The sequence below is a fragment of the Aythya marila genome (assembly GCF_965140915.1).
Source record: "Aythya marila genome assembly, chromosome: 2".
NCBI classification, from domain to species: domain Eukaryota; kingdom Metazoa; phylum Chordata; class Aves; order Anseriformes; family Anatidae; genus Aythya; species Aythya marila.
In genome coordinates, this window is record NC_139043.1 from 53,551,416 (window position 1) to 53,564,625 (window position 13,210).

Genomic DNA, 13,210 nt, shown 5'->3' on the forward strand with positions numbered 1-13,210 from the left:
TGAGTACAACGCAGTTTACCTTGGGCCTCAGTGCATCTTGCATGTGCTTGTTGCACGAGTAATAAAAGAAATCCATACTTGTAAAAGGTCAAGATGGATGATGCTAGGACTGCTAAGGCCTCCAAAGCAGTAATCAGGGAAACAGAACTCAAGAAAAGGCTTGTGGTACAGAAAGTACTTTCGGTAACAACACAGACCTCAGAGTTTCACGATGGTGTAAGTGTACCATCTTAAAATCAGTGTATACAATCATAACCAGGAACTAGTTTTACTTCTCTCTTGCTTCCTCCCTTCCCCCAAGATTAAAGTTGGCTGCAAATCTTTGTTTTAAAAGATAAAGATCCGCTTTAAACTGTAACAGATCTAAATATTACACTGAAAAAGTAAACTGTTTATTTGCACCACCCAACTTCAAATATCATTCAAAAACTTCCCTTGGTGTGACTTTTTTCTTCCCATGTTAAACCCCTCTGTGCTTATCACACGATGTGAAGACAGGAAGCAGACCATGCAGCATATAAAAACACAAGTGAGACTCACAGAACCACAGAATGGTTACGGTTGGAAGTGACCTCTGGAGATCACCTGGTCTACCCCCTGCTCAAGCAGGGCCACCCCAAGCAGGTTGCCCAGGACCATGTCAAGTCAGCTCTTGAAGATCTCCAAAGAGGGAGACTCCACAGCCTCTCTGGGCAGCCTGTGCCAGGGCTCCATCACCCGCACAGTAGAAAAGCATTTCCTGATGTTCAGACAGAACCTCATTTTGTTTGTGCCTGTTGCCTCCTGACCTGGCACTGGGCACTGCTGAAAACAGAATGGCTCTCTATGCTCTTTGCACCATCCCTTCAGGTATTTACATACATCAGTAAGTTCCCCCCCCCGAACCTCCTCTCCTCCATGCTGAACAGTCCCAGCAGTCTCGGCCTCTCCTCAGAGGAGAGGTGCTCCCAGACCCTTGATCATCTTGGTGGCCTTTCGCTGGACTCTCTAGTACATCGCTGTAATCCACAGCAAGCAGCAATAAGCAAGCTTCTCTCTCCTTTAAAAGCCTAGTATTTTGGTTCCTCTTTTTACCATAATCCAGTAATATTGTTAGAAAACAAAAATAGCTGACCAAAGAGGGTTCCCAGCTTTAAACCACAAGTTTTCAAGGTTTCCCGTAAGTGAGGTACTGCCCTTGTTCCATTGCAGAACTGGACTGTCAGAACAGATCCAGCAAACCCATGTTTTCATTTCCTTAAAATTCCTTTTGATTTACTGATAAAAGTCAAATTGATTTAAATACATTCCTACCAAACCCGATTTGACTTTCCTTTTCGATTCAGCTCTAGCTAATCAGAGTTGTCAGCAGTTTTTATTTGCTATTTCCAAGAACTCTTGGGGGCAAATAACTCTCTTCAAGAACTATATGAATCATTCAAAATAGAAAGCATGTTACTGCTTATCTTGGGACTGCATTTAGTCCTGCATGCCTCTACGTAACAGAAGAGCAAAGGATCAGCAAAGTTAATTTTAGATATTTTTAAAGAGCGCAGTTTTATACAACATATCCATAGCATGAGTGCAGGCATGCTTGGAAAAAAAGATCCACAGATAAATATTAGCCAGGTTTGACTACTGTAGCTTTTGCTACTATAAACACAAGTTTTCAAAGTTAGGCTGCCATTGTTTTTATTTACATTAAAATAACATGATGCAATGTAGTCAGAGGCAGACAATGGCACTCAAATGGAACTTCTTGAAAGAAATAACAACAGAGGAAACCCTGACTATCAACAACTAGCCTAAATTGTCATTCTTGTTCTTTCTGACAAGTATTACCTGTGGTAAAAACTGTTAAAAAAAGAACTTAACCCGAAATCAATCTGTTCTATTTTTGTAGACAAAGAGGGCAGAATAGCAACTGTTACCACATATTCAGCTCCCTGCTCAAAGCTCCTTTGGCAGTGCTGCTTTTTTGTTTCCATCACTATTTCCCATTACCCTACTTTTCTCATACCCGATAAGGTTGTACCATCGGCGGCTTTGATTTTACAGCTGCACCACCATAGGCCGTCTTTCCAGGGTAAAATGGAGAATACCCAGGCTGGTTTTTCTTACAGTCAGATGTGCTTCCGCGTGCCTACAGAAACACAGTACGGTAAGTGGATAGAAAAACAGGTACACATTCAAACTGATTAAAAGAAAGACTGTGCAGTACTTACAGAACACACTCCTCCAAAAACAGATAAACTGAATGCAGGTTTCTTAGAGCTAGCTGCAGAATGCTGCGAGAGGGAATGAGTTCTGTCAGCTTCTGTGGTCCAGAGCAGTGATGAAGAAGTATTTTTTAAAACTCCAACATCTGCCAAAGTGACATATGTTAGATGTAAACGTCTCTAGTACATACAGAACTTTAACAATAAAGATCATACTAATTCAAGTTCTTCAATACAGAAAAATAAACGTGGCTTCAGCTTCTTTAAACAGCTTCATGTACAGACTGAAAATCAAGTATCAGCTACAAAATTGAAAACTGTTCACTGAGCTGCAAGTAGTTTTCAGCAATCTTAACAAGTTAATACTGTGCTTCCAATGCAGAAGATTTTTTTTTCCTTTTGTGCTAAAATAAAAGAGAACTGCATAAACATCAGTGCATTTGTACAGACAAAGCTTTTTTCTATGTTGGTAAAAGGCTGGAGGCCAGCACAGATCATAATTGCACAGGTTTTACACCTGGAAGATTCCTAGAAGGCTGCTCTAAGAGTTAACGATCTTCTTCCCATGTATGTTTTACGACGACACACCAGAAAGTTGTAGTGCACTCAGGTTATACTGCGAAAGCCCAGCAACTCTACTCTCAACCATACAGAAGTTCTCTGAAAAACCTGCTGAGGACACTTCAGTCCCTGTCTATCTGGGGGACTAGAAAAAGCTGCAAACCTGCTGTTTGCCCTTTCAGTGAGAAGACCTAGGTACCAATCTACATCAACACAATGCTTATTTTTTATTTTAAAATGGTGTGCCTTCCTTAATGAATTTGGCAAAAGACATTAAAGTATTGACAGCTGAAGCCTTCTACCAAGAAAGGTCAAAAAAACAGCCCATAACTTGTTATGTCAGAGTAGTTTTCTTATCTTCTCCTACTAAAACACAGGAAAACATCTTGTGATTCTATTTGTCACCTACAGTTATTCACATTTAACCAGCTGTCTGTTAGATATTCTGAGTCACTCTTCCTTCTAGACAATCATCCTAGTTGTCAAGCTACAGCAAGTCAGCCTGATTTCCTACCATCCCAGTTCAAAATTTACATATAACCTAGCTGAAAGTGTGTATTTCAGCATCGACTCTTTGTAACATCAGGGTATCACAAACGTATTCCAAAGCAGGCTTCTATTAAAAAGGTGATAGGATTATATACTTCTAAAACACTAAAACTTAAATTTAATTCTTGCATCCAAAGCTGACATTCTCCTATTTTGTTTACTAAGGTGATGTGGAATATTAAAGAACGCAAAGTACTTCACATTAAAAAAAAGTCAATTAAACAGGGAACAGAAAAATCACCTTTGTCAGATGCTCTAGAGGAGAAGCCACTGGTTGTTGACATGTTGTCATCGTCTTGTTGAGAGGTAGAATCTTTGATTTCTTTTATGAAAGAGAGTCCAGGACTGCCAATGCCAAATATTGAAGATGTCGAGGGCTGAGAAGGTGAGACAGAAGAATCCGACATGGTATAATTCAAATGGCTCCGATGAAGAGCGGGCCTTGTTAAGGCAACTGGGTAGTTCAGTGCTGATCTACTTGTGGATGGTTCTAGACAAGAAAAGGGAGATAATTAGCTTTGCTATAGACAAGCTCACAGAAGCCAAAACCTGTTTCCTATCAACAGCCATGCTATTGCCAAGTTCTAAGCGCAAAAATAGAGAAGCCAAATTTAACTTCTTCCTCACCCAGATACAGTTTCATCTAACTGTCTGGCTACAACAACAACACTGCTTGCAATACTGAGTATTAATGTTGCATTCAGAAGAAGTTAACTATGAGGTTTCACAACACCAGATTCCGACCCCGTGTTCAAATGCTCTAACACTGACTTGGCCTTTCACTAAGTCAAACACACATACTCCTCCTCGCACGTACAGCTTGCAATAAGCTTTACAAAATTTGAGATTACATGCTAAGTCACAGATAACACTGCAGCTTATATAATGTTGGAACAAAGGTCATTAATCTGAATACACAGCATGAAAATGAACATTTGCAGTACTTTTTTTCCCAAGTTCTACCATATCAGCTCATGTTAGAGGCAAAACAGTATCTCCTACCCATTAACTACTGGGATTTTGACCCAAGGGACAAGTACGTTGACCCAAGTAACCAGATGAGCATTTTTTCCTCTTGAAGCAAAGGGTCTGCAAACAATGCCAGTGGCCTGATAAAAGCCTACAGTCTCCCCCGGGAATCTGGGCAATTAAAATGACTTTGCGCCACTATCCTCTTGATGCTCGCACTCAAGCTTAAACTAGTTAGTTCAATCTTCATAACCACTGCAGTACCACTAATTAGTTCTCCAAACCATGAGCAGATTTTTAGAACAGTACCGTTTGAGATACAGAAAGTTATTCGGGCTGAAGGCCACCTAAGCAAGGAATATAGGCTCCAGCACATTGATACCTCAGAGCTGAAGAAACACATTTGTTTAAAAATGAAGTAATAATTTTAAAAAAATATCTTATTCTTAAGCATAGCAAGTAACACTCACAGACAGCTACATAAGCTACAAAAGGTTCTAGGATGTCCACCTGCTCCTGATCTCCTGGAGTTAGTAAGCTTCCAGTGCAGCTGTTCTTACTGAAAGCTCCTTTCACACAGTTACATAGAAAAGCCAACATGTGTTCCTCAGTCATGAAGACCTTCTCTATTCTTCTATCCAAACTTATTCCAAAGCTACAGCTACACAGAAAGCAATCAATCTCCTTGTTTACAATTAGACGAGATTGGAGGCAAAGATATTACCTCATTATTTTTTGATTCTGCCAACAACAGAAGCAACTGACTTTCCAGTTTACCTATGGTTATTTACGCACACTCAGACAAAACTTCTTTACTTATTAAAAGCTGAGTTCCCCAAAACAGCTAATTTAAGAGAAACTCAAGTAAGAGTATGTGCAGATTTATACAATAAGACTACAGTAACAGTGAGAGGCATCGGATATAAGACAAATTAATCTTTTATGCAGTAAAGGGGTTACAAACCTCGTTGCCAACGGTCCAAATACCTTTTCAAAGACACCCCTTCCCCCCACGTAGACCTTAAGGTTATTGAATATTTTAAGGATAATAATGTCATAAACCACATCCATGCACAAGTTCCCTAGTTCTCCATTAAGTTAACAAGGAACTTTACTACATTGATCAAAGCCCAAAACAAAAAAAGTCAGGACTCGAGATGGAATTTTCCTGTGCCGTTCTAGCATCTATTATTTTGTTTTGAAGACTGCAAAACAAATTAATTTTTTAATTGCCTTACGCAATTAGATTTTCATTCCGTATCTTTTAAAATATGGAAAATGCAACCTAGCACACTTGCAAATGAGTTATTTTCAGCATTTAGCACCTGGCTAATAGAGTACGTAAAGTTAACTGATGCCTTCCAAGAGCATAAGATGTATGCTTCGTAATTGTGCGTGCAGTTTAAAGTTAAGACAGTTTCACAAACAGTTGTTTCGACTTTCTTGTTTGTTTTTTCATTCTGTCAAAACCCTCTTTCCAATTTCCTTTTGATATTCGGATTCAAAACTAGAAATCTGTGAATAAATACAGATGGCCAGAATTCCGAATGATTTTTCACGTACCTTGTCTATTAAGTCTCGCTCGTTCAGGCGTGTATCTCCCATCATTTATGGTACCTCCGTCTGCGTAATTATGATGATAGTTTACTGGAGTCGCCGCCTGCTTTGCAGATTTATTTGCGTCTACACACTCATTCTCACGCTTATTGAAATACTTCTGCAGCCACGCCGGTACAATACTTTTCACCGTTTCTGTCACTCTGCTAATTATTCCCTGCTTGAAAGAAAAAACACTTGTTTAATTACAGAAACACAGTCAACGGCATATGCTGGGATACAACTTTCCACGGACCTTGAAGACAGATATTATATAGCAAATACTCAGAAGACGACGACAAGGTTGATCCTTAGCATAGGATCGCTATACTTCTGGTACACCTAAAATTCAGCTAAGATTGATTTACGACTACTTATCAGTTTCTGCACTTCCAAGTGACCTTGGCAAAGTTCAAAATTTTGGAACTTCTGCCGAAATTCACCAGCAGGTTGTCAATTCGCAAGGGCATCAGGAAACTCTGTGCCTAAATACCTCCTGACCTACAGGCTTGTTCCAGGACTCTTCCTCTTCGCACTCTCACGTGAAAACCAACTAAACCTGCCTACAGCCACACGACGGGCTGCTCGCCTCCCTGGTGCGAGCAAACACGAAAGCTAACTCAGCAACCCCAACGCAATGAGAAGTGGCAGGAGGTGATGAAGTTGAGCAAAAATTTGTTCATCAGTTGCTAACGCACGTATCGCGGGGTCTGGCTGGGTCTGCACCAACAGCCCTGCTCGCCTGCTTCTCTGGTGTCAGGCAACAGGATTGTGTAGTCTAAACTATTATTTGGGTGTCGAAAACTGATAATGTAGTTTGAACATGCAGAAGTTACAGTCTAATCATTCTGAAACAAGAACTGTGCTGTATTCAACTCTTAAAAAAATTAGCGTAGAAGCCAAAATAAAAACCTGAATCATTTAGGTTTTCCATACATGATAACGCAAACTATGGAAAATAAGACAACCAGACAGCCCTGAATCTGGGGTTAAGAGAGAGGCATGGGAAGAGGAAGAAAGGAAGACAGAAAACACAAAGCCTTTCTCCAGAAAGCCATCTTAATTCACAATTTGACATTTTTCCTAATGATCTGTAATTTCATCGTGTACTTGCACGAAGACAGAATAAATATCCAAGGACAGTTAAAACCACGCAAGACACCACCAAATAAACACATCCACCACGGTTAATACATTAAAACACACACAAGTACAAAATGCTCTGGATGTTGCTATTCTTCTCCAAAAATTCTAAGCCTCAGCTTCCCTACAAAAACCATTAAACGCACGTAATGCCATAGCTGACACACAGTCCGACACGCGGTACCAGGGGAGGCAGCCCCTTCCTCCTCCCCAGCCCCTCATTTCCACGTTCCCCTTTTATTGGGGCCAATATTCCTCTCCGATGAATGGAAGCGTATCAGGGAATCATATGGGTTCAAGTTTGCAAAAACAGACATTAGGATAGGCCTGTAGGATTTTGTTGCTGTGGAAATCCTCCCTGTACAGAAAGTGGCCCGAGACTCAAGACGGAAGAAGTCACAGGCACTCAGAAGAGCAAACACCCGGTCACCTATAATAACCTAAATGAATAACTACAGAGCCTAGCTAGACGAATAATTAACCAAGATGACATTTTACCATCCAAACCTAAAGCCAGACTGCTTTGACCCTTTCTTGCATATGGCAGCCTGGCTGCTGCTCCCCGCATCAGTGGCATTTGAAGAAAGAACTGAACCCCGAATAATTTCTCCAGCCCTTTCAGGAGCCAGAAGTGGGAAGTACTGACAGCCTGCTCCATCCAACCCGTGCATGGTGTAAAACAAGAAGCTTTGTCAATGACAAAGCAAGGAAAAGTAAAATATGCTGAAACATACCTCCAATTTCCTACTGCATAGCAAAAATGTTGATTAAAGGACTGCACAAGAACGAGGCAGGCGCTGTGAATGAGCCAGCGCCTGCCATCTAACATCGATATTGCTAAAAAAAGAAACAAACGCTCCCCCCAGAAGTAAAACACACCCTGCAGACGTGCCCATTCACAAAAAGATTCAAGAAATTGAGAACTTCCCAGTGGTGTCTCCTACCTGCCCGTCACAGCTGCAAACCAAGAAATAAAGCACCACATCCCAGGTTCCCTACTGCCATCATTAATCCCTCTAGGGTTTAACACCCAACAGGCTGCTGCACAAACCCCCTGCTTTCAGAGGAGGGAGCTGCTCTGGGGGCTCCCCATTGCCACAGGACAGGCAGTTTCACCCCAGCCGCATGTAGCAACGCTTCAGCCGGTGACTGTGCTCCCGTCCTTCAGCAGACTCAGCATTAGCCCACTGATTTCAGCAGTCTGAGAGCTGCCGTCAGTCTCAACAGTTGCCTGCTCGTCTGAAACGCACTCACACGCTATTCTCATCCTAAAATAGCAGCAGGAAAGGAGAACAACACAGCACATGAAAAAATAACCACTGAAAAGGCCCGATAGCTTACTAATAGGTATTTACAGCAGCTCCTCAAATGCTGCGCATCCCAAGAGCCCGCAGCCCTGCTAGATACCTCTCTGTCAATGTATACACACACCAAGCAACAGTAGCCACAGCTACAGTTACCAGAGGCAAGCTGCCTTCAGATGCATCCCTAAACAAAAGATACAGAGGGGGAAATACCAGTAAACAAACAGGTGTCGTAGTTTACTACTTCGAAACACCATTTCTTTAAATGGTTTATATAAAGAGAAAAAATAATGTTACAGTTTAACTTCCGAACTTAAAAGCGGGCTATTTCTTGGCAAAAAATACTTAAGGAATAGGACAGTTTTCCCAGCTTGCCAGGGGTCTCTCACACAGCAATGGGGGCAAAAGTATTGGCAGGAATACTTGGAAACGATGCCTTACTGGAAAACATCTATTTTTGTAACAGAGTTGATGTCAGTATGAGAGACTTAAGTAAATCCCACTATTTGACAAAGGATGGACTAAAACAATTATCCAGAAAGGCAACACACTAACACAAATTCTTCAGAGATGCAAAAAGCACAACCCGATAAAAGAGCTAATTCATTAGATGCACTCCTCTATAAGCATCAACTTTTTACCTCCAGCTGAACTCTGATTATTGTATTTTAATTTTCTCTTCCAATTTCAGAAGGCTCAGTTCTTAAAACATACGAATCAGTAAATCCTCAAAAAGAAAGCCTGCACCTGAGGGTGAAGATCAGCGAGCGGCCACGGATCGGAGGAAGCACTTCCCACCCCCAAAAAGGGCTTCCAGGCTCTCTCCATCCCCCACAGTTACCTTGTGCCAGCTCTGGCGCACAGCAGGCTGCCCTCCCTGCTGGCTGCATTCGTTAAGCTGGCAAAACGCACGTGTTTCCCTGCTGGACTAATGAATTCAGCTGGCGTGGTGCAACGCAAACGGCCCAGGAGGGAGAGCAAGATCAAGCAGCCAGCACAGGAGAAGGAAGAAACGAGACCTCTCCCTCCTTTTGATTGAGTGTGCGCACACCATGCGGATTGTATCAAACCGACCCAGACAAACATTCACCTGTGGGCTGTGATGTATTTTGGGGGCAGCCCCGGGTCCAGCTCACTGTGTGCTTACACAGGCGCTGGTGCCAATGCAGAGACAGGAGTGGAAACCCGACGTGATCCCCTCTCTTGTGCAGCAGCACGGGCTCAGGCTGCCTGCAGACTAACCAAGCTCTTGCTGTCTAGGGAGTGGTTTCGGTTTGGATGCAGGACAGCAGAGTTTTTCAGTTAGAAGAAAAAGACAATAAAACTTACGACTTAATATGAACAGTATGTTACAGGAATGTCATTAATTACGTGACAGTGGAAAAACCAACTACTTTATTTAAAGTAACTGGACTAGTTCAAATTTATTTCTAAAAATCGTGAAGAAGGGATTATGCTTCCCCATGCCAAAGTCAGCCTCATTTTCCTTACTGTAGCTAGCTTGAGAAGGAACCTCCCAGGGAAATTCTGGTGCTGCTTTACATTTCAGCGCTGCTTGATGATTTCTCCCATGAAGACACAGCCCACTGTTACCATTTCCACCCGAGTGCAAAAGGCCAGTAGATGCTCTGACAGGTAAATCAGTGTCTAACTCGCTAGGTTAAATCCTTGTGGCGCTGAACGGCCTTATCTCAAGTTTGGTCCACACCTTCAGCTGACAACATTTCAAAAGAGGGTGCAAAGTACAAGACACCTTCCTTCTTGGTAAAAAGCACTACTTTAGGCTGTCGCTAATCCTCAGCAGAGATCAGTGGTGGTGCTGTAGATCTCTGAGCGCACGTTTTGTGCTACACTTTGAGATAGTCACCTATCAGCACCAAAACCAAACATTTAAGACCCAGGAGACAAATTTCACTTACAACTTCACAAGCAGTCTTAGGTGAGTTTGTTCTTAAACCCAAGAAGGGACGCGTAAGTACGGTCAATATTCTTTACTGAAAGACTGCTTCACAGATGCAGCGTGTCTGCAGCTAAGTTTCAAAGCCAGTCTATAGAACTGCACTAACAAAACACAGTTCAGATTTGTTTTTCCCTTACCACACAGTCTAAACCAATTATTTTTACTCAACTAGCACAACAACAACTAAAACAATACCTGGTATGAGGATAACAGACTCTGGCATAACCCAATAGACAAGAAGTTTAAAGTTTTCAGAATTAAAATGATCAAGAAATACACTTCCCATAGCACCAGATGGTCTTTACAGGGCCATTAGCAGTTACCAGATTTAGCAAGATGTATGGTAACATACATTTATATATTTAGGATTTAAATAGACAATGTTATGCCTAAACTGCCTATCTTATTTATAGGTATTCTCCATTAAGTAAAACACAATTCACTGCAGTAGTTCACCACCAACAAACATATTTGCCAAAAGAAACAGCAAACTCCCTATTCCCCCCATTTATTCTAAGTAAATCTGTGCATACAAAGGCACACCACATGCTACAGATCTGCTACCTCCAACAACATACTTGACTCCCAGCAATGAATTAAACAATATTTTCAGTGCCACTTTGCCTAAAAGCACTCGCAAGCTACAGCTCGCAGTCGGGAGGACACGTTATGCAGGTAAAACACAAGCAGGGGCAGGCCAAGTCCCACAACAGCTTCTAAAAGGTGGTTAAATGCCACTCGAGGGCAGCTCACTGCTTGATGCTCATCGTCCCCGTGCCCAACGCTTTCTAGTGCAGAAGAGACATTACAGGTAACCTGAAACACATCTCACAAATTGAAGTACTTCCTGACACAAAATGTAAGTCCTGGCACTTCAGAGTAGCACTCCAAAGTAAATCACCATTTTGTAACACGAGAAATGGAATTATATTTTTTAAATAACTGTGGTGTATATAAAAGATGTCAGAGTACTCTTACGCTCCTTCTGAACGACCTTTCCTATCCATGCTGATCTACAAACAGAGCTGACAACAGGTTATGCGGGTTTGCAAAACGCTATTATGTCAAGCCTGTCGTACATTCAGTACTTTTTCTTATAAACTATCTCAAACATGCAAGCTAAAACCAAGTAACCAAAGAGTCACCTTCAGGTATTTTCTACGCTTGCATTAGATTTCAGCAAAACTAAAACTTTCCTACTTTTAAAGCATCATACACAGACGTTGCCTAGCGTGTAAGTTATACCACACAATTTAACCGAATCAGCAGACTCTGCAATTAACTAGGGCACGAGACTTTTTTAAATCGTGTTACAATTGCCCCTGCTGCATGCACTCCCTAACAAGATTTAAGAGAAGCTAAAATGCTGAGTCTCAGACACAGCTGCGTTAGCTGCAGCAGCAGCTAGGGTTACATTTGTTGACATTCACAGCTAACCTTCTGAAGCTGCAAAGGTGGTGTAGGCTCACCTCAGCTGCAGGGCCGTAACCTCCAGTCACCGGAGGCAGCAACATCCTTCCGGCCACGTGCTTTCACCACAGCTCAGCTGACAGAACCAAGAGCAACTCACAAACATAAGCCATGTCCCTAAATACTTTTCTCTTATGGGTAACCAAATTGCTGTTGCACAGAGATTTTTTTTTAGTGACCCCAGGTTACGACATCTGTATATCTGTATATAATCCACAGCTTTGTAAGGTAAGTTTAATAACAAATACTAAACAATTGCAGTGTTAGAATTATCATGCATCTGGCACAGCTGAACAGCTTGCATCTTTGGCTGGTCTTGGAGATCACCAGACCTGCACCTCTAACAGAGAAAGGAGCCCTGAGACCCAATTGCTTCAGGAAAAGTTTGATTCAAAACACAGCTATAGCTTAAAAGCAAAGTCAGCGAGCTTTCAGGACACACTCGCACAACTCCTTCCAACAGCAGAGCTGTGGAGACAGTAATAAACAACCTTGGCAAGGAGAATGAAAATTTTCTGCTGGCACAGGTATTTGCAAAGCCAGCACATGTGTTAAAACCATAGCTGTAGGACCTTAGTGCATGCTGCTCGTACATTAGCATGCACTTTTTTTGCAGCAAAGGTAAAGCTTATTATGAATTTATGCTTACTTTAAAAAAACAGCTGGTGAATCGCAACCAAGCCAAACACACACAATGACACTGTAAGTAAATGCAAAGTGCAGTTGTAAGTTACAGAATCTCAAAGGAAACTGCCCCCCAGAACGTCAGTGTTACTGCCCTAACAAAACCACTTTAGTGCTGTGCTAATTCCTAGACAGTGAGCAGAATAAATATTTAAAATCTCTGCTTGTCAAAAGAAGGGCAATGTATTTGTAACCTCGCCCACAACAACAAAGAAAAGCAAATATAGTTGAGAGGCTCTTTTAATTAATAAGTATTTTTGTAAAGCAATCTAGAATACCACAATGACAAATACTGTATCAGCAAGTTGCAAAACGACTTACGCTTCAGGCAAAGTCAAACAAGCCAGTTCATACTCACCTTGGCTCAATTTTAAGATGACCCAACCGACTTGGCTTGAAAGGGTTCAGAGAGTACTCACCCAGTCCCTAACAGAGCTGAAGGAGTACCAGCCTTCCTCCAGACGTGGTGACAAACAGCTGTGAAGAACGCTAGCTTCAAGTGGCTAGCAAAATTAGTATCTCTTTGGCTTACAGAAGTGTATTTAAATCCTACCTTCACTAAAAAGGTAGATAAGACCTGGAGGGCCTAGGCATAAGGAGAAAGCAGGTCAAGGCTTTTAAGAAGCACTGTAAAAAAAATACAGAATGTGGTAGCACAAAGGGAAAATACCTGGGCACAAGGGAACTGTACAAGGGAAAATAATAAACACGCCCAAATGTAGGGCCGTTGTTCATGAAACTGAATAGCTGAATTACTTAATAGATAAAAAGTAATA

General features: G+C 41.7%; 1 protein-coding gene across 8 annotated transcripts in view; it reads right to left on the reverse strand.

Moving 5' to 3' along the window:
* NUP153 (nucleoporin 153) overlaps positions 1-13,210 on the reverse strand; it is a 41,928-nt gene that overhangs the window by 23,078 nt on the left and 5,640 nt on the right. For 7 of the 8 annotated variants that reach the window (XM_082752892.1, XM_082752896.1, XM_082752895.1 and 4 more), the window contains exons 2-5: positions 5,841-6,054; positions 3,550-3,798; positions 2,205-2,344; positions 2,000-2,122 (exon numbers count right to left, since the gene is read on the reverse strand). In XM_082752892.1, coding sequence (XP_082609018.1) covers positions 2,000-2,122; positions 2,205-2,344; positions 3,550-3,798; positions 5,841-6,054 — 726 coding nt within the window. The remainder of the gene's footprint in view (positions 1-1,999; positions 2,123-2,204; positions 2,345-3,549; positions 3,799-5,840; positions 6,055-13,210) is intronic. The other variant, XM_082752890.1, reaches the window with a different exon arrangement.